Source organism: Bison bison, unplaced genomic scaffold, assembly GCF_000754665.1.
Source record: "Bison bison bison isolate TAMUID 2011002044 unplaced genomic scaffold, Bison_UMD1.0 scf7180017864124, whole genome shotgun sequence".
Classification (NCBI taxonomy): domain Eukaryota; kingdom Metazoa; phylum Chordata; class Mammalia; order Artiodactyla; family Bovidae; genus Bison; species Bison bison.
Window position 1 is genome coordinate 745,061 of NW_011494696.1, and position 20,411 is coordinate 765,471.

General features: G+C 45.5%; 1 protein-coding gene and 1 long non-coding RNA gene across 2 annotated transcripts; one reads left to right on the forward strand and one right to left on the reverse strand.

The window, feature by feature from the left end:
* Positions 1–333: 333 nt before the first annotated feature.
* On the reverse strand, positions 334–9,176 carry TMEM109 (transmembrane protein 109). The gene is made up of 4 exons (XM_010839633.1): positions 9,035–9,176; positions 3,366–3,610; positions 2,357–2,459; positions 334–1,934 (listed from the first exon to the last, which is right to left on the reverse strand). Exons 2-4 carry the CDS (start codon positions 3,600–3,602, stop codon positions 1,543–1,545), a joined length of 732 nt encoding a protein of 243 aa, XP_010837935.1. The 5' UTR covers positions 3,603–3,610; positions 9,035–9,176; the 3' UTR covers positions 334–1,542.
* A 28-nt stretch (positions 9,177–9,204) lies between these two features.
* Positions 9,205–19,103, forward strand: LOC104988344. Its single transcript, XR_825225.1, has 4 exons — positions 9,205–9,331; positions 11,085–11,130; positions 11,861–11,916; positions 18,847–19,103. It is a non-coding gene; the product is annotated as an uncharacterized LOC104988344 (long non-coding RNA).
* Positions 19,104–20,411: the final 1,308 nt, after the last annotated feature.

The window sequence follows — 20,411 nt, forward strand, 5'->3', positions numbered from 1 at the left end:
AGAACCATGGTGGGGATGCAGGGAGGGCAAGCCAGTCTCTCTCTGGCTGGGGGCCAGGCTTTACCACTCCTGCACACAGGGATGGAAGCAGTCCCTTCCCTCCTCCCCTACAGGCACACTGCTCTCTCCAAGTTGGTCAGTCCCAGGAAGTTTGGGAATGGGGCATGCCCTCCTCATTCCTCAGCCCAGGAGGGAAGGGTCCCTGGTACCAGCTGTCTTTCTCACTCCCTTTCTCCCTATTTGGCACCTGCAGGGAGAAACTAAGCAGCTCCGCAGAAATGGGTTTAGCTGGAGAGGGAGCAATCAAGGCAAGCCAGACTTTTAGCAAATACATTTTATCCGGAAAGAGATAATAAAATAGCGTGCACTTTATTTAAAACCAACCAAGCGCCGATAAAAATATATATATATATATCACTGCAGCTGTGATTCCTTTCAACCTCAACAGTAAGAACTGGGCATTTCTTCACTCTTCACATCGTGTGCAGGGCCTGGCAGAGGAAGCCACCCACCTCCACCAGAGCCTTGGAGGAAGAAATGAGTGGCCCCCACAGTGGGGCCATCTCAGCTGCAGGGCATGAGAAGGGGCCGTGTGGTGCATCTCTGTTGTCTGTGCTGTGCTCCTCCTGGGCCGCTGATCAGCGACTCCTCAGTGGCAGTGACGGAGAGAGAGATGGAGAACCGCCTGGAGCTGTGCAGACAGGAAGATAAGTCCTCTTTCCTCCTTCGGGGTCTCTGAAACCCCCACGGGGGATCCCATCGCAGGGTCCTACTTGCAGGCACAAGCCTGCAAAGCAGTCATCTTTTGCTCTGGCTGAAGGGGAATCAAGAATCCGAGAGGAACCACTTTCCTCTTGACACAAAGCAGCCACAGGGCAGTTTCTTACATACAGTATGGCAGCAGCGGGCAAACGGAGGACCCCGCTGGCTCGGATTAAGGCACTTGTAACAGACTCAAGGTACGTTCCAGCCCCGGCCCCAGGTGGGAACTTCCTCACTTCTGTTTGCCCTCAGGCCCCATAGGCCCTGCCTCTCCCCACCACCGGGCAATGAAAGGGAAAGGAGCACGCCTTGAGGGACCGGGGTTTGGTTGGAGTACAGGGCTGGGAGGAGAAGACAAACAAGGATGGAAGGAGGGGACTTGGCAAAGGGGGAGGTAGAGAAGGACAGGAGGGAAAGAGCACTGGAGGAAGGCAAGTCGTGGCTGAGTCATGGAGGCCACTGGCAGTGATGGGGTGCTCGCTGAGAGCAGGTGCAGAAGCTGGCAGGAGCCCCCCGCCAACCACCTGCCCTGCTAAGACAGGCTGGGAGCAGAGAAAGTGGGGAGAACCAAGCCCAAACCAGAGAACCTCAGAGGACAGGGCCCCTGAGGACAAGTCGGGGCATGGTCTTCCTCTCTCGGCTAAGGGGTCTGCAGAGAGAAAGGTCTGAAAGATTCAGAGACAGGGCAAGAAAGAGGCAGGGGGCTGGAAGGAGGGTTGTGTGACCCAGAAGCAGCTGGGCTCTTTGGTATGATGCAGGGGGTGGCGTCCGACGACCCTCTCACTCCTCCTCCACGTTCCGGGGCCCCTTGACCGCTCGCCTCTGCCGCCAGCGCAGCTCCTCCACCTGGCGTTCCAGACCCCGAACCTTGGCCTCCAGCTGGGCCCCCGAGGCGCGGGTGCCAGTGAGCCGGCTCAGCAGGGCGTAGAGGGTCAGCAAGGCCAGGAGAAGCAGCGCCCGGGTGGAGGGGTCGGGCACGGACCTCACCAGGGCCACAAAGGCAGCCAGGAAGAGGGCAAGCTTCAGGCCCCACAGGATCCGCCCCAGCAAGGCCAAGACCAAGCCGAGGAGCACTGACAGCAGCCAATAGGCAACCAGGGCACCTGCTCCCCACAGCAGGAAGGTCTGGACTTGGCCGGGGCTGAGCTTCAGGCCCTGGGTGAGGTGATCTCCTGGAAGGAGAGAGAGTCATAGAATCAGCCACCCTGGCATGGTGAAGGGAGTGGGGGGAGCTGGCAAGGACCAATAAAAAGGGGAAGAGCCAAACCCCCTTAGCCAAGGAAAAATCCTTTCCCCTCAGGTCATGGAGCTTAAATCCCAGCATCGGGTCCAGCTGACTGAGGGCAGACTCCTTCCCTTGGCTGAGTCCATTGCATCTGTGAAATGGGAGTGAGCCACTGTGGGTGCTGGTTAGAAAAGACGCTACGGCTTAGTGCGATGCCACAGTTAGTAGCCTGCTCTTAGGTTGCCTCTGGAGAGACCTGGGAGGAGTTAAACAGCTAGGGAAAAGTCTAGACTTTGAAAAGATAAACTCTCACAAACAGGAAGTGACACGTTAATCTGCAGCTGACCTAACCAGTTCTCTGCCACTCACCTTCTAGCCCCAAGGCGTTCAGCAACTGAGCAGCGATCCCAGACAGTGCGAAGAAGGCCACAGAAATGGCTGACGAGATGGCCCACATTATCTGCGCCAAGGTCTGTGGGAAGAGGAGGGCACAAGATGAGTCCATAATTAATGATGTTCTTCCTCTCTGAGCCTCACCACCACCAGCCAGGAACGCCTCCACCTGCTTCTCGTCCTGGCCGAGGGGTCCCTTCCACAGCCACCTTCCAGTGCATGGGGACAGGCCATTTCTCCTTCCTGAGCTGGAACCCATGACACTGGGGCCCTAATTCAACTGATGTGCTCAAATACTTTGGTGGTGGTAGTGGGTGAATGTGGATGTGTGGGAGAATCATCAAATCCCTGAAGCAGTCACCCTGTAAAATTTGGTGGGGGGTCCTCCTAGCCTCCCAAGGATTGAAGGTCTGGGAAGCAGCATCCCTGACGGGCTAGGCTGTTTCAGTGACAATGAAGTCAATCGGCTCTTCTGTATTATGGATCTTATAAATGGTAAGATCTTTGTTTCAGGTATTCAATAAGACCTATCAAAAGTATATGGCAACATGCTTGGGATGCCACTGGGTAGAAGAGACAGCCCTGCCTTAAGGCCCTGAGTCATCCCCACTCCCGCCTCTCCAGGTAAAAGTATGGACTCAGGTCTTGATATTTGGCCAATTTAAGACTTAAGGTCAGATTTAGACCAAAGTCAGACACATCGTCACCAGTGACATAGGTTTACAAAGATGGCTCATTTCCCAGTCTTTCTGGCAAGAAAAGGCAGGGATAAGGGAAAGATGGGGGTGGAGCTAAACGCTCTGGAGTAGGAATGAAACAAAGGGGGTGCAAGAGGCAGGGGCTGTCTGGCTTCATTCCGTGGAACTGGGGGGCTATCTGCCCCACGGATTATGATACAGAGGATGTGGAGTCAAGACAGGTGGCCGTGAACAACGGCTCCTCTGTCCTTAACATGTGTGGTCACAGCAGGGAACACTCTCTTTACCTCGGAAACCAGGTGCATGGTTTCTGCCCCAATCCAGGCATCCAAGGTTCCCCGCACAGAGCTACCGATCTGGCTCAAGAGATCAACTGGGGCCTCCCTCTTCTGCTGGCCCGGCATCACAAAGTCTCGATGTGACTGGGAAGACGCTGAGTGCAGGAGCAGGAGGGCCATGAGCACCATCAGGACAACTTTGAACAGATACTTGCCCCATGGCGAACCGCTGCCTAAGCCTGCCATGGCTGGATCTGTCAGGGTTGAGAAGCATGGTATGAGTGAGGGCCCGAACTGGCAGAGAAACCCACTGTCCTGAGTGCGACTTGCCCCAGCACCCTCCTCCACCCCTCCCTGTTAGTTGAAACGCAGAACTGAGACTTTCAGCCTCAGCTGGGTACAACCATCTGATTCACAGGTTCCTCTTTCAAGTTCTTTACTGTTTGCATATTAATAAACCAGTAAGTATATGTCAGCGCCTTAAGGTGGATGAGAAGATCTCTCTGAGGCTTACTCCAGTTCTAAAAACCTGAAGGCCTGCCTTTGTGTATTAGGTGCTTTGGGCATTAAAGAAAAAAAAAAAAATATATATATATATATAAGACTATAAAGCTTTGTCCCCAAGGAAGTTATAATCTACTTTAGATAAAGCTAATACATATATTTTACAAACTTAAAAATTGCACTCAAATAGGATTACCACTGCGTAAAGATGTAAAGAAACATGCTTGGTTGGGTGCTCAAATACACAAGAACACACTGTACACAGGCCATCTGTTCTGCAGGAGTATCACGTGAGATGGTCCTTATCCTCCTCACCACTATGGGTAGAGAAGAGACTGAGACTTAGGACTTTGTCATCCACCCAAGGTCACTGGGGCTAAGGAGAAAGGCCAGGATTTGGACCTAAACTTCTGCTTCCAAATTACAGAAGTGAAGGTGGATCACAACTGTGGTTGCTCACTGGAAACATCTGGAAGCTTCACAAACTATTGATGCCTCTGCCCTAAAGACAGGAGGTTCTGATGTCACGGTGAGTATGGCCCCGGCTTAGACCTCCAAAAGCCCCCCAGAGGATTCCACTGTGCAAAGTCAAGATCCACTCACACTGAATGACCTCAACTCCCCAGCCCCCAACGGAGGCAAAGAGTTAAAGCACAACTTTTAAGGAACAATATTATTAATAATAAAAAGTTAACCATGGGCCACCTATCTCATTTAATCCTCACTACAACCCATTAGGTAGGTACTGTTCTTATCCCCCATTTAACTGATGAAGAAACTGAGGAAGGATAAGTAGTAAGTAGGTGAGCCAGAATTTGAATTCAGGTATACCCGACATCAGGCTTCCCTGGTGGCTCAGCGGGAAAGAATCTGCCTGCAGTGCAGGAGACAAGGAGACACCGATTTGATCCCTAGGTTGGGAAGATCCCCTGGAGGCGGGCATGTCAACTCACTCCAGTATTCTTTCCGGGAGAATCCCATGGACAGAGCAGCATGGCGGGCTACAGTCCGTGGGGTCACAAAGAGTTGGACACTGAAGCAACTCAGCATGCATGCACGTGACATCAGCACCCTCACATATACCACCGTGCTGTATCCTCTCCAACTCAAATCTCACAAGTGATTGGAAAGTCACCCAAGAGATTATTCATGAGCTAAAATAGACTTGGCATCTACCAGTCCACTCCATGAATTACTGGTGATAATTCAGTTAACTGCTTTGTGTCTTATGCTCTGATCTCCTCTGTAATGTGATGCTGTAGGCAAGTTAAGACCCAACAAGTATCAACTCATTGAAGTACCAGTGGATTTAGCCAAGAAAAACGTTTTCAGTTCCAACTTCTATTTGCTACCGTGCTTGAGAAAAGTCAAACAGCACCGGCAAATTCCCTGTTCTCTTCCTGGCTCAGAAATGAACCTGCAGCTCCTGGGAGTGTCAGAGATTTAGACTTGAGGAGCAGAGGCTTAGCCAGGCCCCTGAGGCAGGAGCAGTCAGGTGTTTGAAGTTTTTGTAGCTACCAGGGCCCTCAGGTAGTCAGCCAGAAATCAAGAAGGAGGAGAAGATATTCTCATTTTTGTTTAGTGGGAAGGAGGGTCCAAGAACCAGTTATAAAAATATCACATTTGGGGCACTTTCTGGCACAGAACAGTTGCTCTAAATCCCTCCTGAGACCTGTAGGATCAGGCAGGCTGCAAAACAGACAGTTCAGAGGGAACAACCTCAGGTTGGGAAGTCTTCTACTCTTCTTCTGGCACAAATCAAGAACCAGATGGTTCCTGCCTGCCCGTGGTCAGAGATGAGGAAAGCACAGGTCAGTTCCTGGTCTATCTGGGTCATGACCGCACTGGGGACGTAACGAGCAGGGATGCTATCTTGGGTTGGATTCTATATCCAAGGACCTCCACCCAGAGGGATCCGATGACTTCTCCTATCTTGAAGGTCAAGGTGACATGAATTGCTCCCCACCCCCACCCCCAAATGGAAGTCTCCTGCGTTCTGTGCCAGCCTCAACCTTCAGGCAGCCATTTGCTTCAGTCCAGGGGAGTTGTGTGTGCTCAATCGCTCAGTCGGGTCTGACTCTTTGCAACCTCATGGACTGTAGCCCGCCAGGCTCCTCTGTCCATGGGATTCTCCAGGCAAGAATACTGGAGCGGGTTGCCATTTCCTCCTCCACAGGTTCTTCCTGACCCAGGGATCAGACCCAGAGCTCCTACATCTCCTGCATTGGCAGGTGTTTTCCTTACCACTGAGCCACCCGGAAATCTGAGGAAACTAGGGGGACCTTGAAATAAACTCTCCACAGTGAGGCTGGCATTGCCTGCCAGTCAACCTTCGGAAATGTACCAGCAACCAAATCTAACCCGATTCCGGAGTGAGCCCTTTGCAGATAAGAAAGCTACTCCCTTTCTTCAAAGGTTTCCCTGGTGGCTCAGATGGTAAAGAATCTGCGTGCAATGTAGGAGACCTGGGTTCGATCCCGGTTGGGAAGATTCCCCTGGAAAAGGGACTGGCTACCCACTCCAGTATTCTTGCCTGGAGAATCCCATGGACAGAGGAGTCTGGCAGGCTACAGTCCATAGGGTCACAAAGAGTTGGACACGACTAACACTTTTACTTTTCCCTTTCTCTTCAAATTGTTTTCTTTAACAGGATTCCTCCTCATTTCTCCTTCAGCAAGGGTCTAACCCATCGCCATGATACCTCCTCACTTCATCCCAACCAAATACTTTTGATAAAAAGAAGCCATGGGAGTCAGGGGCTGCAGCAGCCATGAGCTCTGAGAGGAAGGATGTCTTAAATGTCTCAGCAAATAGCAGGCACTCAACAACAACAAATTGTGTGCGTGTGTGTGTGTGTGTGTGTGTTGCTTGATAATTTACAAAGTGCTTGTTCTTTCACCATCACATTTAAGTCCACGACAATCTTATAAGATACTGCTATTTCTCCACATTTACTCAGAAAACTATGGCTTAGAGAGATCAAGTGTTGTTCAAGTTCACACAGCAGGACGGGGACCTAACTCCAGAACCCAGGGTCTAAACCTTGCCCTTTTGCTCCTTCCACATCCCACCCACCCTGCCTCTCAAGGAGCTTAAGGTTCTGCCCCAAATCAACCACCTCACAGACAGAGGGCACCCAGATTCCCACAAGGAGACCACCCACCAGATGATGACCCACCTGCTGGACTCACAGGTCATGGTTCTGCAGCAAAAAGCTGGGACTAGACCTGCCACTTTTGTTTAGGCAGCAGCAATATGGCTTGGGCAGGGACAGGCTGAACTGGGGAAACTGCTTCATTTAACTGTGGTAGTGAGAAGGAAATGGCAACCACCTCCAGTGTTCTTGCCTGGAGAATCCCAGGGACGGGGGAGCCTGGTGGGCTGCCGTCTATGGGGTCGCACAGAGTCGGACACGACTGAAGCGACTTAGCAGCAGCAGGAGCAGTGAGAAGACACTATATGTTTAGCTGTGGTTTGCTAAGAGGGTAGGGTAGGGCGGTCCCCAGGCTCCCTGCCAAGGCTCCTTCCTCCTGTCGCTTCCTCTCGAACTATAAATCACAACACAGCAGGAGGGGCAGCTGATTTTGTGCCTTCTGCCGGTCCTGATTTCCCCATCACTGTAGAAACTGCCCCCATGGAGAAGCAGTTCTCAGTTGTGGTTGCCATGAAAAGGGCTTGAGCCTCCTCAATCTGGAGTGTCTGTCCCACCTGCACCCTCCAGCCCCCAGGGCTTCTTTACTCGGACTCTCCCCAGAGTCAGGTTCAGGCTTTTGTTTTCAGAGCTCCTTGGGGATTTCTGATGCATAACAGGACAACTGCCACAAATGATCAGCAGCACAGGGTAAAGCCTACTGTTCGGGCAAAGCCGCCCAAATTCAGCAGTGTACAAAGCACTCTAGACTTTCCTGTCCCAGGTTCAGTTCTGCCACACACTAGAAGCCACTACTGAACTCCCCTGGCAGTCTAGTGGTTAACACTCCATGCTTCCAGTGGAGGGGGTGTGGGCTCAATCCCTGACCAGGGAACTAAGATCCCACATGCACTGCAGCGCGGCCAAAAAAAATAAAATTTAGAAGCCACTACCTTCTACCTTATTACTTAACTGTCTGAGTTTCAGTCTCCTCAAATCTAAAATGGGATCAAATGAGGTTAAGAGTTAATGCAAGTAGTTAACATGTTTCTACAAGAACTTTGTAAACTACAAACATCTGTAGGAAAGTTGTAGCCCACAAATTGCCAATATACCACTCATTGCACTGTAGCATAATTTAGCAGTTTTTATGCCTGCCTTCCCCAAAAGACTTTGAGCACCTCCCCTTCACACTTGATAGCTAACCTTCCTTGGAATTCCCAGTGCCTAGCACAGAACAATGACTAATAAATGCTTGTTAAATGAGTGTCAAGAAGCCCAAGAAGCGGTGAGAATGACAACGGAGAGCCATGGAGAGGTACGGAGAGGACTATTTTAAAGTTGATCCAAATATGCAGCGGCCACTCGAAAAGCACAGCTGCGTGGAAAAGAAGCTCCTAAACCGGGTGAAGCTGCTACTCGGGAGTATGAAGTCAGCGTCCCGGCAGGTGGGGGCAGCCCCCGCTAAACCCCTAACAGCTGCTGCCCAGCAACTGTTTGGGGGCAGGGCGACGAGCAAAGGGGCAGCTTCCCATGCGCACGGCGCTTTCCCCAGGGCCCGGCCTTCCCGAGACAGGGTGTCAGTGGCATGCTTGTGCTATTTCGAACAGCGTGTCCCTTGCCAAGGCTGCTGAGTGACGTCGCCGGCAAGGGACGCGGCGCGGCCCAGGGGTTCGGGGTACCCCCAAACGGCTCGGAGCGAAGCCGCGGGAGGCCGAGTCGTAGGCGGGAGTTGGGGTCGAGGGGCTCAGCGCTGGCCTGGTCCCGCAAACCTGACAGCCGCGTGTCCTCGACCGGACCTTGGAGCAGCACCGCGAACTCTTCTCCCCGGAAACGCGCACCTCCCCTGTTACTTAGTAACGACGCCCCCTGTTGCATAGCAACGAGGATCCGGGTCCACTGTTAAGACTGCCCGCCGCGCGACTTCGGACCCCTCCCCACAGGCGCTCGTCAGGCCTCGCGGCCGCCGGGCTCACACCTGCAGCGGCCGCCGCCACCCAGTCCCGCGTGCAGCCCCCGAGTCCCGGTCTCAGCCTGCACTCACCGGGCTCTGGCCACCGCTGCTCTTCACGTGCGACTTCACTAAAACGCGGCACTACACCCGCGCCTCAACTCTGGGGCGTTGGTTTATCGTCTGCGCACGCGCAAGGCGGGACGTGCCCGGACCTGCGGGCCGCCCAAAAAGCCCAAACTCCGGTGCCGGTCAGCGCATGCGCTCTACTCTCCGCTTGGGTTATTTATCCCAGGCATTCCCACCGGGAGAATAATGGAGTCGGAAGTTCGAGCTGGAAACGGAAGTCTCTGGCAGGAAAGGGGAAAGTGACTATATCTGGACTATAGAGTGGGTAAACTTCATTTTTTAATTTGGAATGGAAGCTTATCTGCCTCTTAAAAAAACAAAAACAAAAACCCCTTGGCATTTCGGGCATTGTAGTTCTCCAGCTGTGTGAGGCCTCCTGAGGTATTGTGGGAAATGTAGTTCTAAGACAGAGGAGCCTGAGCGCACCTGGTCTTTTGAGAAAATTTTTCGCGCTTAAAAGACACAAAGGGGAAAGGGTGTTAGAGGAGCAGTAAGAGGCGCTCAACCGGGAAAACGCATCCTTTCCCTCTGAGATCATTTCCACTCCTTAACTCTGCAGATGGTTCCTAAATGTTCTCTCAGTTTTAGAGAGGGAAGGGCACTAACTTCCAGACCCATTTCAGTCAAAAAGGCAGCATTGTGAGGGAGAACGCCGCGGGATTTGGAATGAAGAGGTCTTTTGCCTGCTTTGTTATTCTGGCAGGTCACTTCATCTCTCTGGATGACCTTATTTCAACTTTACTATTGTTTGAAAGAAAACTGTAGGCTTGAAATGGAGTCACTTATTGTAAGGACAAGTCCCTAATCCGGGAATTAATTCCTGTCGTAGCTTAAATTTCAACGTCATTCAGAAATGTAGTCTTAACAAGTTAGTCAGGAATTTTTTGGTCAGCACCAATGAGGCCATCTGTCACACGGGCTCTCTGTTGTCCCCAAAGGAAACTGAAATAACCTGCCATATAGATCCCTTCCATTCCCCATAAAATATGTTACCTATGGCTGCAATGCGGGAGAACTGGGTTCGATCCCTGGGTTGGGAAGATCCCCCAGAGAATGGAAAGGCTACCCACTGTAGTACTCTGGCCTGGAAAATTCCATGGACTGTATAGTCCATGGGGATAGCAAAGAGTTGGACAGGACTACACGACTTTCCACTTTCATTTTCATGCCTAAAGTAATCTTTTCTTCTGTTTATGGATTTCATGTCCTGCGTTTGAAAACCTTTCCTTTACTATAGCTCTTTGGAGATATGGGATGTTGCCTAATTTATGAATCTTCTATAACTAATTAGATATTTGAAATGTATTTGGCTGAATTTTGTTTTTTAATTCTATAAAGTACTAAAAGTGTTCCAGTGAGAAAAAGGAAAAAGTTTTCTTTTTTTCTCTTGCCCTTTTCTGAGCACTTTTTTTACTTTGAATGTTCCTGTCTGTAGTCAGTACATGCATGCAATGCAAAATTCGTTCAGTCCTGTCGGTTGGAACTCTTTGCGACCCTGTGGGTCATAGCCCTATGGGCTCCTCTGTCCATGGGATTTTCCAGGCAAGAATCCTGGAGTGGATTGCAATTTTCTCCTCCAGGGGAACTTCCTGACCCAGAGATCAAACCTGGGTCTCCTGCATGGCAGCCAGATTCTTTACCAACTGAGTCACCAGGGGAAGGCTCCAGGAAAGACAATGGACCCAACTAACAGGCTGCTTGACTCCGGTCTATAACTGTTTTTGAAACAGCACAAGAGGAAAAAGAATATAAGATCCTTACACCTTTGTTCTTTGTCACTGACCCTTGACTCTGTGCCCTCAGCTATATAATCCTCTGATTTCTGGAGGAAGGGAGACCCAGTGCCTGAGGCAGGAGCCTGCTGTGTCTCCCTTCCTCCACCTGAGGATTGAAGCCCCCTTTCTATTTCCTCCAAACCTTGTCTCCATATTTTATTTGGCTTCAGTGGGCAGAGAAAGCCAAGATTTTTGGACTACATCAGAAGATCTTAACATATATCTTCACTTCTTAGCAGGTATGGAGATTCAAGGAAATAAGTGGAGTGAACTTTTTCTGATTAAGTAAGTGGAGTTTTTTGTTTTTTAAATTTAAGTTGCTGTCCAAATGCTTTTATGTAGGTAAGTTCCCCTTTGATGTTCCTGAAACAGTTCTGAAACTCAACACTCTAAAACAAAAATCTATTTTTCCCCTCCCTCCCTGAATCAGCTTTTTAATTCTGCCTTCCATAGCTCTGGGAGAAGGCAATGGCCTCCCACTCCAGTACTCTTGCCTGGAAAAATCCCATGGTTGGAGGAACCTGGTAGGCTGCAGTCCATGGGGTCACTGAGGGTCAGACACGACTGAGCGACTTCACTTTCACTTTTCACTTTCATGCATTGGAGAAGGAAATGGCAACCCACTCCAGTGGTCTTGCCTGGAGAATCCCAGGGATGGGGGAGCCTCGTGGGCTGCTGTCAGGGGTCGCACAGAGTCAGACACGACTGAAGTGACTTAGCAGCAGCTTCCATAGCTCTGAGAAACTACTCCCAAGAGGTAGGGGAGAGGCCAGTATATCTGTAACTTTGGTAAGTGGTGTGTGCAATCCAGCATACATCTTGGAAGAAGGTTACTGCTAGTCGAGAGGAACAGGTATCTCAGTTCATTATTTTAATGCTTTTCTAAGTATAGGAAAATGCAAGAATTGGGGTTCACAAAAATGTTCCTATCATATCTAGCTATCTAAGGGTCTGTTTTGCCTGTTTTCTCAAAGCATAGTGGTTCACCCTGTTCTTCATCCTGAATTTCTTTCAGGGTGTATTGTAGGTCAGTGCTGAGGACTTACTCTAGAAGATTTGTGAAACTGGATGGTGAGTGACATTCCTTGTTTTACAGTGCCACCTTGTGGTCCTAAATTTAACCAAGGTTTGGGAGGTATTTCATAACCAAATTGTCCCATGGTGCCAGGAAGGCTTATTCCTAGGTCAGGAGAGGATTCCCTTGATATGCCACTCAGTGCATTATTAATGTCCCTGTTAATAGTAGCGTAAAAGTATCTGAACCACTTGTCTCACTAGTCTGCTATGTTTCAGGAAATGATTCCCTTTTGTTGCCTCTTCCCATGTCTGCTGCTGCTGCTGCTAAGTCGCTTCAGTCGTGTCCGACTCTGTGCGACCCCATAGACGGCAGCCCATCAGGCTCCCCCGTCCCTGGGATTTTCCAGGCAAGAACACTGGAGTGGGTTGCCATTTCCGTTACACTATTGTTCACTCGCTAAGTGGTGTCTGATTCTTTGTGACCCCATGAACTGCAGCATGCCAGGCTTCTCTGTCCAGAGTTACATTATTACAATTATTTTAATTTTATATAGAACTATATATTTGGCCGGGGCTTCCCTGGTGGTTCAGTGGGAAATAATCTGCCTGCCAATGCAAGTGACTCAGGAGAGCCAGGTTCAATTCCTGGGTTGAGAATATCTCCTGGAGAAGGAAATGGCAAGCCTCTCCAATATTCTTGCCTGGAGAATTCCATGGACAGAGGAGCCTGGCACACTGAGTCTATGGAGTCGAAAGGAGTCAGACACAACTTAGGGACTAAACAGCTGTATATTTGGTTGACTGTTTCAAGCTGCTTAGTCATCAAAATATTTGTCAGAATCTCAGTTGCACTTTGGGTAATGTGAAAAACAACAATCTTGTAGAGTAAGCAGAATACAGGTAGTACAGTTAGTAGTAAGGATTTTTTAAATTTATTTATTTGCCTGCACCGAGTCTTAGTTGTGGAGTGAGGGATCTTTAGTTTCGGCATACAAATTCTTAGTTGCAGCATGTGGGGTCTAGGTCCCCAACCAGAAACAGAACCCTGGCCCTCTGCATTGAAAGTGTGGAGTCTTAGCTACTGGACCATCAGGGAAGTCCCTTAAGTTAGCATTTAAACCAAGAACCTACATTGGATGTGAGCCCTGGTCACCTGACCCATCTGTTCCATACCAATTGCTATCTTTAAAGGTAATGATAAGTTGACGTTGTTCATAAGGCACTCTGCCCAATTTCCTAATGTTATTAAGCTCCTTATCTCTAGTATAATTTAATTGTTCCCACCATAAGGAAGCCTTTAAATTTAAATGACTATAGCCTGGTATTAACAATATAAATCCATCCCATAATTGAGGGACGGTCTCTCCCAGTAAGCAGGAGGTTATGATTTTTGACTAACATTTAGCTCATTGTTCTGATTGAGCTTGAGTGATTAACTTTTAAAGAAAAATTGTATTTATGGCCAGGGGCAGAGCTGGTATGATTGATTAGCCAAGTGAGGGAGTCCCATCTAGTAATATCAATAAGGACTTGAACAGAACTATATAACTTTTTTCTTCTAGAATAAATTTCCTAAGGGCCATCCAAGCAAGCCTTGGAGTGGAAAAAATTCACCAAGGTAAACCAAAAGTACTGAACATGGGTAATTGACCATAAATACAACATTGGATTGATTTTTAAACTCTGCATAGGATTTGTGTATCCATGATAGAAACCAAGAAAACACTATAAATGGTCACACAGGTCAGGCCCAGCATCTTGGAATAGCTGTTCACTTCTCATGTCATCTTCTTCTCATCCTGGTGTGGGTATTCTTTTAAGGTGATATTGAGGTCAGCAGTCCTATCTTTAGACCAGTCTGGAACAGAGGCCCTTTTTAAAGTGGGAGGAATGAATGCAGGAGTTAATTCTCTTTGGTTTCACTGCACATGAGCTAGTTAAGAATATGATAAAAATCCTTTCATCTAGGTTTGGAGACAGTTCTTTAAATGATGTCTTTTCCAGTTTGAAATCTCCTTGTTTCAGGTCATGGCACATCTGATCTTCATCCAAAGATAGATTACTAGGGTAAACATCAGAATCAATTTTAGACTGTCCTTTGAATAGTTCATTAAACCTTACAATAATGCAAATTGGTAAAAAGGAGTCATCTGGGAAGTAAGTCTTAGGCAGTAAATACCAAAACTCAAAGACAACTAACAGCACTAGAACTTAATATCTACAAAGGTATATTACTGAAACATAATTTTTCTTTTGAAAACTATCCTTGTCGCTACAAAATATAGCCAGATTAAGACTAATTTGCTTGCAAAATGAGTCCAGTTTCAATAAACTTAACCTGATTATATATATAAGTATAATTGACCATATATGCTTAAAACTCAGAATTTTGGGGTTCCATCAAGATCATGGCAAATAGAAAGGGAAAAGTGGAAACAGTGACAGGTTTTATTTTGGGGGGCTCTAAAATCACTTCAGACAGCGACTGCAGCCATGAAATTAAAAGATGCTTTCTCCTTGGAAGAAAAGCTATGACCAACATAGACAGCATATTAAAAAGCAGAGACATCACTTTGCCAACAAAGGCCCATATAGTCAAAGCTATGGTTTTTCCAGTAGTCATGTACAGATTTGAGAGTTGGACCACAAAGAAGGCTGAGTGCCAAAGAACTGATGCTTTTGAACTGTGGTGCTGGAGAAGACTCTTCAGAGTCCCTTGGACTGCAAGGAGGTCAAACCAGTCAGTCCTAAAGGAAATCAGTCCTGAATAGTCATTGGAAGGACTGATGCTGAAGCTGAAACTCCAGTACTTTGACCACCAGATGCTAAGAGCTGACTCATTGGAAAAGACCCAGATACTGGGAAAAATTGAAGGCAAAAGGAGAAGCGGGTAGGAGACGATGAGATGGTTAAATAGCATCACGGACTCAGTGGACATGAGTTTGAGCAAACTCGAGGAGATAGTAAAGAACAGGGGAGCCTGGTGTGCCTCAGTCCATGGGGTCACAAAGAGTCAAACATGACTTAGCTACTGAACAACAACAAACGCTCTTTTAAATTGGTTTTGCTAGAACTTTTCATAAGGATTCTCAGGTTTGAACTATAAAAGGTTTCTCAAGGCCAGGAAAGTCATGCTAAGGACTGGCCATCAGATTCTGTTTGAGATACCTATAAATTTGGGTGAATAACTCTCTTCTTGAGGATCCAAAATGTCTTGAGGTTCTTGAACCTGCTGGGAAATGGCTTGAATTATTCACCTGATAAGGTTACAAGGTACCAGACTATTTTTTTCAAGAAGTTAATGGCTCCATAAAGTCAGTCTTAGTTCCTTAATGCTGTCTTGTCTTATCTGAGTCTATGCACATCTCTCAATTATAACATTCCAATCAAAGCCTTGAGAGTATAACCAATGTTTCCAATTGTGTGCTGTTGTAAGGAGAATAGGTTCTTACTGAATTTATGCAAATAACAGTATTGCCATGAAAATAAGAATACTCACTAAGAGTTTCCAAATTCTGGAGGGATCAAGTAGAGAGAAAAGATAAATGTTTCAGTTCTGCTTACAAAGATATAATTCATCAGATTGCTGTAAATCACAGTTAGCTTAAGGGGAAAGGTTTCTTTACATCTGGAAAGCAAAGATTAAAATTCAGTAATATTTCAGACAAAAAGCCACACTTGTTAATCTTGATACTTCATAGGTTTGATGCCATCAAGTTTTCCATTAGAATTCTTTTAATTTTTTACCCAGTTCAGCAATATAATCTAAACATTTTCAGAAACCTGTACTTATCAGAAAGCCCTTTCTATGAGTCTTCTTGAAAATGAAGCATTTTTATGAAGCATCAGAGCAAAATAATAATTGTCTATAAATGACAAAAGATTTTAAAGGGCATGGCTAAAGACCTGATTACAATGTAGTTGTCAAAAAAATTTAGTTATTTTTGTGACATAGAATATTAATAACTAGAATTATGACTGATAACATTTTATCAGGACACAGTCAGATTTTAGGCATTTCATATAATTTCCAGAACATTTATGTTAATAACAATTACCCATAGTGGAGAAGGAAATGGCAGTGCACTCCAGTATTCTTGCCTGAAGAATTCCGTGGACAGAGGAGCCTGGCAGGCTACATATAGTCCATGGGGTCCCAAAGAGTCAGACATGACTGAGCAACTAACACAACATACACTATAACCTAAGAAAGTTGACAGTGCTTCCCCTGTAATTTAATATACCAAATAAGCATAATTAACTTATCATCTTTCTTTGAGATGTTTTGGTATCCTCTGAAGTATCCCCAGGTTAGCTAGAGGTCAAAAGAACTTCATTTTAAAATTGGTTTGAGGAAGTTTGTCAAAGATATCAAAAAATTTTAGAGACTTCCCTGGTGGTTCAGTGGTTAGGAATCCACATCTCAATTTGGGGGACATGGGTTCAGTCCCATGTCAGTTCCACATGCCGAGGGGCAACTAAGCCCATGTGACACAACTACTGAAACCCATGCACCTGGAGCCCACGCTCCACAATAAGAGAAGCTGCCACAATGAGAGGCCTGGGCACCGCAACCAGAGTGTGGCTGCTACTCACCGCAGCGAGAGAAAGTCCACAGGGAGTAGTGAGGACTCAGTGCAGCCAAAAAATAAATAAGTAAATAAATAAGTAATTTTTAAAAAAGGAAAAAAAATTAAACACTTGGTCAAATAGGATCATAGGTCACTATGAAACGATATTTATTTGACTAAGTGACAATTGTTGTTGTTCAGTCGCTAAGTCATGTTCAACTCTGCGACCCCATGGACTGCAGCATGCCAGCCTTCCCGGTCCTTCACTATCTCCCAGAGCTTGCTCCAACTCATGTCCATTGAGTCAGTGATGCCATCTAACCATTTTCATCCTCTGTCACTCCCTTCTCCTCCTGCCCTCAATCAAGTGACAAAAGAATATTTCAGAGGCAAATACAAAAGTTTACAACAGGTTGTTTAAAAGGTAAAGAAACTTGACAATCTGCCATCAAAAGCAGATCAGTATTCCAAGAAAACTTTGTCCCTCTTAACAGAGAGAGAAAAACAAATTCTAATTTTGTACCAGCATATTTTTAATAGTAAAACTCAACCAATTAAGTTAATTCTGATCTTAGCCAGTCCTGCTCACATACAAAACCCTTTTCCTAGAATTTCTTTTCCATAACCTTCTGTAACTTTCTTGTTTTACCTTCGGATTTTGTCCTGTGCTGTCCCTTTTCTCTCTCTGTCTTTAACCTTTTTTAGGACAAAATTATTTCCTTTTCCCTTAACAAAATTCACTTCCTTTCTTTATACTTTATTTTTCCTTTGCATACAAATATATATTTTCCTTATTAATTTTTAAAAGTTTGAGTTATATGTTTTAATTATAATCTTAAACCATTAAAACCTTAATTTCTATTAAAAGTTAAGAAGTAAGCAGTTATGAACTAAACTAGCATTCTGTAGAATGACAAACTTATTAGCTATAATTTCTAAAATCATGTACTTTCTTATAGAAAATGTCTCATATTAACTAATAGTCCTAAATATCATTAGTTTCTCTGTAAAAGAATCTTTATATTAATTTGAAGTATATTATTTTATTTGTAAATGACCTGCTGCTGCTAAGTTGCTTCAGTCGTGTCCGACTCTGTGAGACCCCATAGACGGCAGCCCACCAGGCCCGGTTGTCCCTGGGATTCTCCAGGCAAGAACACTGGAGTGGGTTGCCATTTCCTCCTCCAATGCATGAAAGTGAAAAGTGAAAGTGAAGTCGCTCTGTCGTGTCCGACTCTTAGCGACCCCATGGACTGCAGCCTACCAGGCTCCTCCGTCCATGGGATTTTCCAGGCAAGAGTACTGGAGCAGGGTGCCATTGCCTTCTCCAGTAAATGAACTAGATATTCAATAAACTTCTATCATTTAACTTAACTTAGCGAAACTCCAAAGTTTCAAATTACCAAAAGTCTGCAGAAACTATTTTTAAGTAAACATACTGTAAAACATAATTATTCCTAGCTCAGTCAGTAAAGAATCTGCCTGCAACACAGGAGACCCGGGTTCAATTCCTGGGTCGAGAAGATCCCCTGGAGAAGGAAATGGCAACCCACTCCAGTGTTATTGCCCAGAGAATCCCATGGACAGAGGAGCCTGGCAGGCTACAGTCCATGGGGTCGCAAGAATCCGACAGGACTTAGCAACTAAAGAGAGAGAATCTCTTCTCTGACTGCTAGCCTTGTTCCTCTCCTTCAGTGGCAGTTCCTCTTTCCATATTCAAACGTGATCATTCTTCAAATTTAGTGCTTGGTCTTGTTTGTTCATTCCTAAAGAGTTTGCCTAAAAACTCTTATCTCATTTATACTTAATTTACTTGTAAAAATCTCACTATAGCAAGTTATTTTTCTTGCTGACAGATTTTGTAAGAGATAATCAGATCTTATTTAATTATCTGATTTTATTATATTATTTGATTCTCTGATTACAGAGAATCAGATCTCTTTTAACAACCCTACATACAATAAAAGGATTATGTCATCTCAATATTATTCAAATCAAAAGGCTTAAACTTGTTTACCACCAGATATTATTGTAATACTGAATATTTCCCAGATTCATGTGAACCTGAAATCCATTTGGGTTAGTTTCTTTTATATTTCTGAGCATTTATATACGTGCTCAATTTCATTTAAGCCAATTATATAGAGCTCCTTTACAAATTAATTTTGGTGTTACTACCCAGAGGTAGAAATATATCTATAACATATACACAGACATATAGACATACACAGCAAGATATCCCATAGCTTCACTGAAAAGCTTAGTCATTAAAAAATAAAAACTAAAAACTTAGTCATTAATCAGTTATGACAATATAAAACTCATTTGTTTGTAAGTAAGTGAACAGAATAAGTTAAATTTACTTGCTTGCGTTTAAAAAGGCCTCTTTTCTGTTTTTTCCCCTCTGTTTCAGAAATTGGAGGTGATGTATGTAAGAGTTCCTGAGAGTCGTGGTAGAACATCTTATATCTCAAGGCACAAGGAGAGAAATGCAAGCTCCTCCTAGAAGGACTTTTGTTCCCCTAGGTTCAGAATTTTGAAAAGATGTTTTATCAAACCAATTTCTTTAACTATGCAAAAACCAGTTTTGGAATGTGAAACAACCCCATCTTGGCCATTTCAGGGTGGGGTTTCCTTGAGTTCCCAATTAAATAAATACTTATGGAAGTATTTGTTGGCTCCTCTTTTCTTCTTTTTGGGAAACTCTATTCCCTGTTTCTCAGATGACCATTATATCTACCACTGTGGGCAGGAATCCCTCAGAAGAAATGGAGTAGCCATTATGGTCAACAAGAGTTTGAAATGCAGTACTTGAATGCAATCTCAAAAATGACAGAATGATCTCTGCTCGTTTCCAAGGCAAACCATTCAATATCACAGTAATCCAAGTCTATGCCCCAACCAGTAACGCTGAAGAAGCTGAAGTTGAACGGTTCTATGAAGACCTACAAGACTTTTTAGAACTAACACCCAAAAAAGATGTCCTTTTCACTATAGGGGACTGGAATGCAAAAGTAGGAAGTCAAGAAACACCTGGAGTAACAGGCAAATTTGGCCTTGGAATACGGAATAAAGCAGGACAAAGACTAATAGACTTTTGCCAAGAAAATGCACTGGTCATAACAAACACTCTCTTCCAACAACATAAGAGAAGACTCTACACATGGACATCACCAGATGGTCAACACCAAAATCAGATGGATTATATTCTTTGCAGCCAAAGATGGAGAAGCTCTATATAGTCAACAAAAACAAGACCAGGAGCTGGCTGTGGCTCAGATCATGAACTCCTTATTACCAAATTCAGACTTTAATTGAAGAAAGTAGGGAAAACCACTAGACCATTCAGGTATGACCTAAATCAAATCCCTTATGATTATACAGTGGAAGTGAGAAATAGATTTAAGGGACTAGATCTGATAGATAGAGTGCCTGAGGAACTATGGAATGAGGTTTGTGACATTGTACAGGAGACAGGGATCAAGACCATCCCCAAGGAAAAGAAATGCAAAAAAGCAAAATGGCTGTCTGAGGAGGTCTTACAAATAGCTGTGAAAAGAAGACAAGCAAAAAGCAAAGGAGAAAAGGAAAGATATAAGCCTCTGAATGCAGAGTTCCAAAGAATAGCAAGAAGAGATAAGAAAGCCTTCCTCAGTAATCAATGCAAAGAAATAGAGGAAAACAACAGAATGGGAAAGACCAGAGATCTCTTCAAGAAAATTAGAGATACCAAGGGAACATTTCATGCAAAGATGGGCTCAATAAAGGACAGAAATGATATGGACCTAACAGAAGCAGAAGATATTAAGAAGAGGTGGCAAGAATACACAGAAGAACTGTACAAAAAAGATCTTCACAACCCAGATAATCACGATGGTGTGATCACTGACCTAGAGCCAGACATCCTGGAATGTGAAGTCAAGTGGGCCTTAGAAAGCATCACTACGAACAAAGCTAGTGGAGGTGATGGAATTCCAG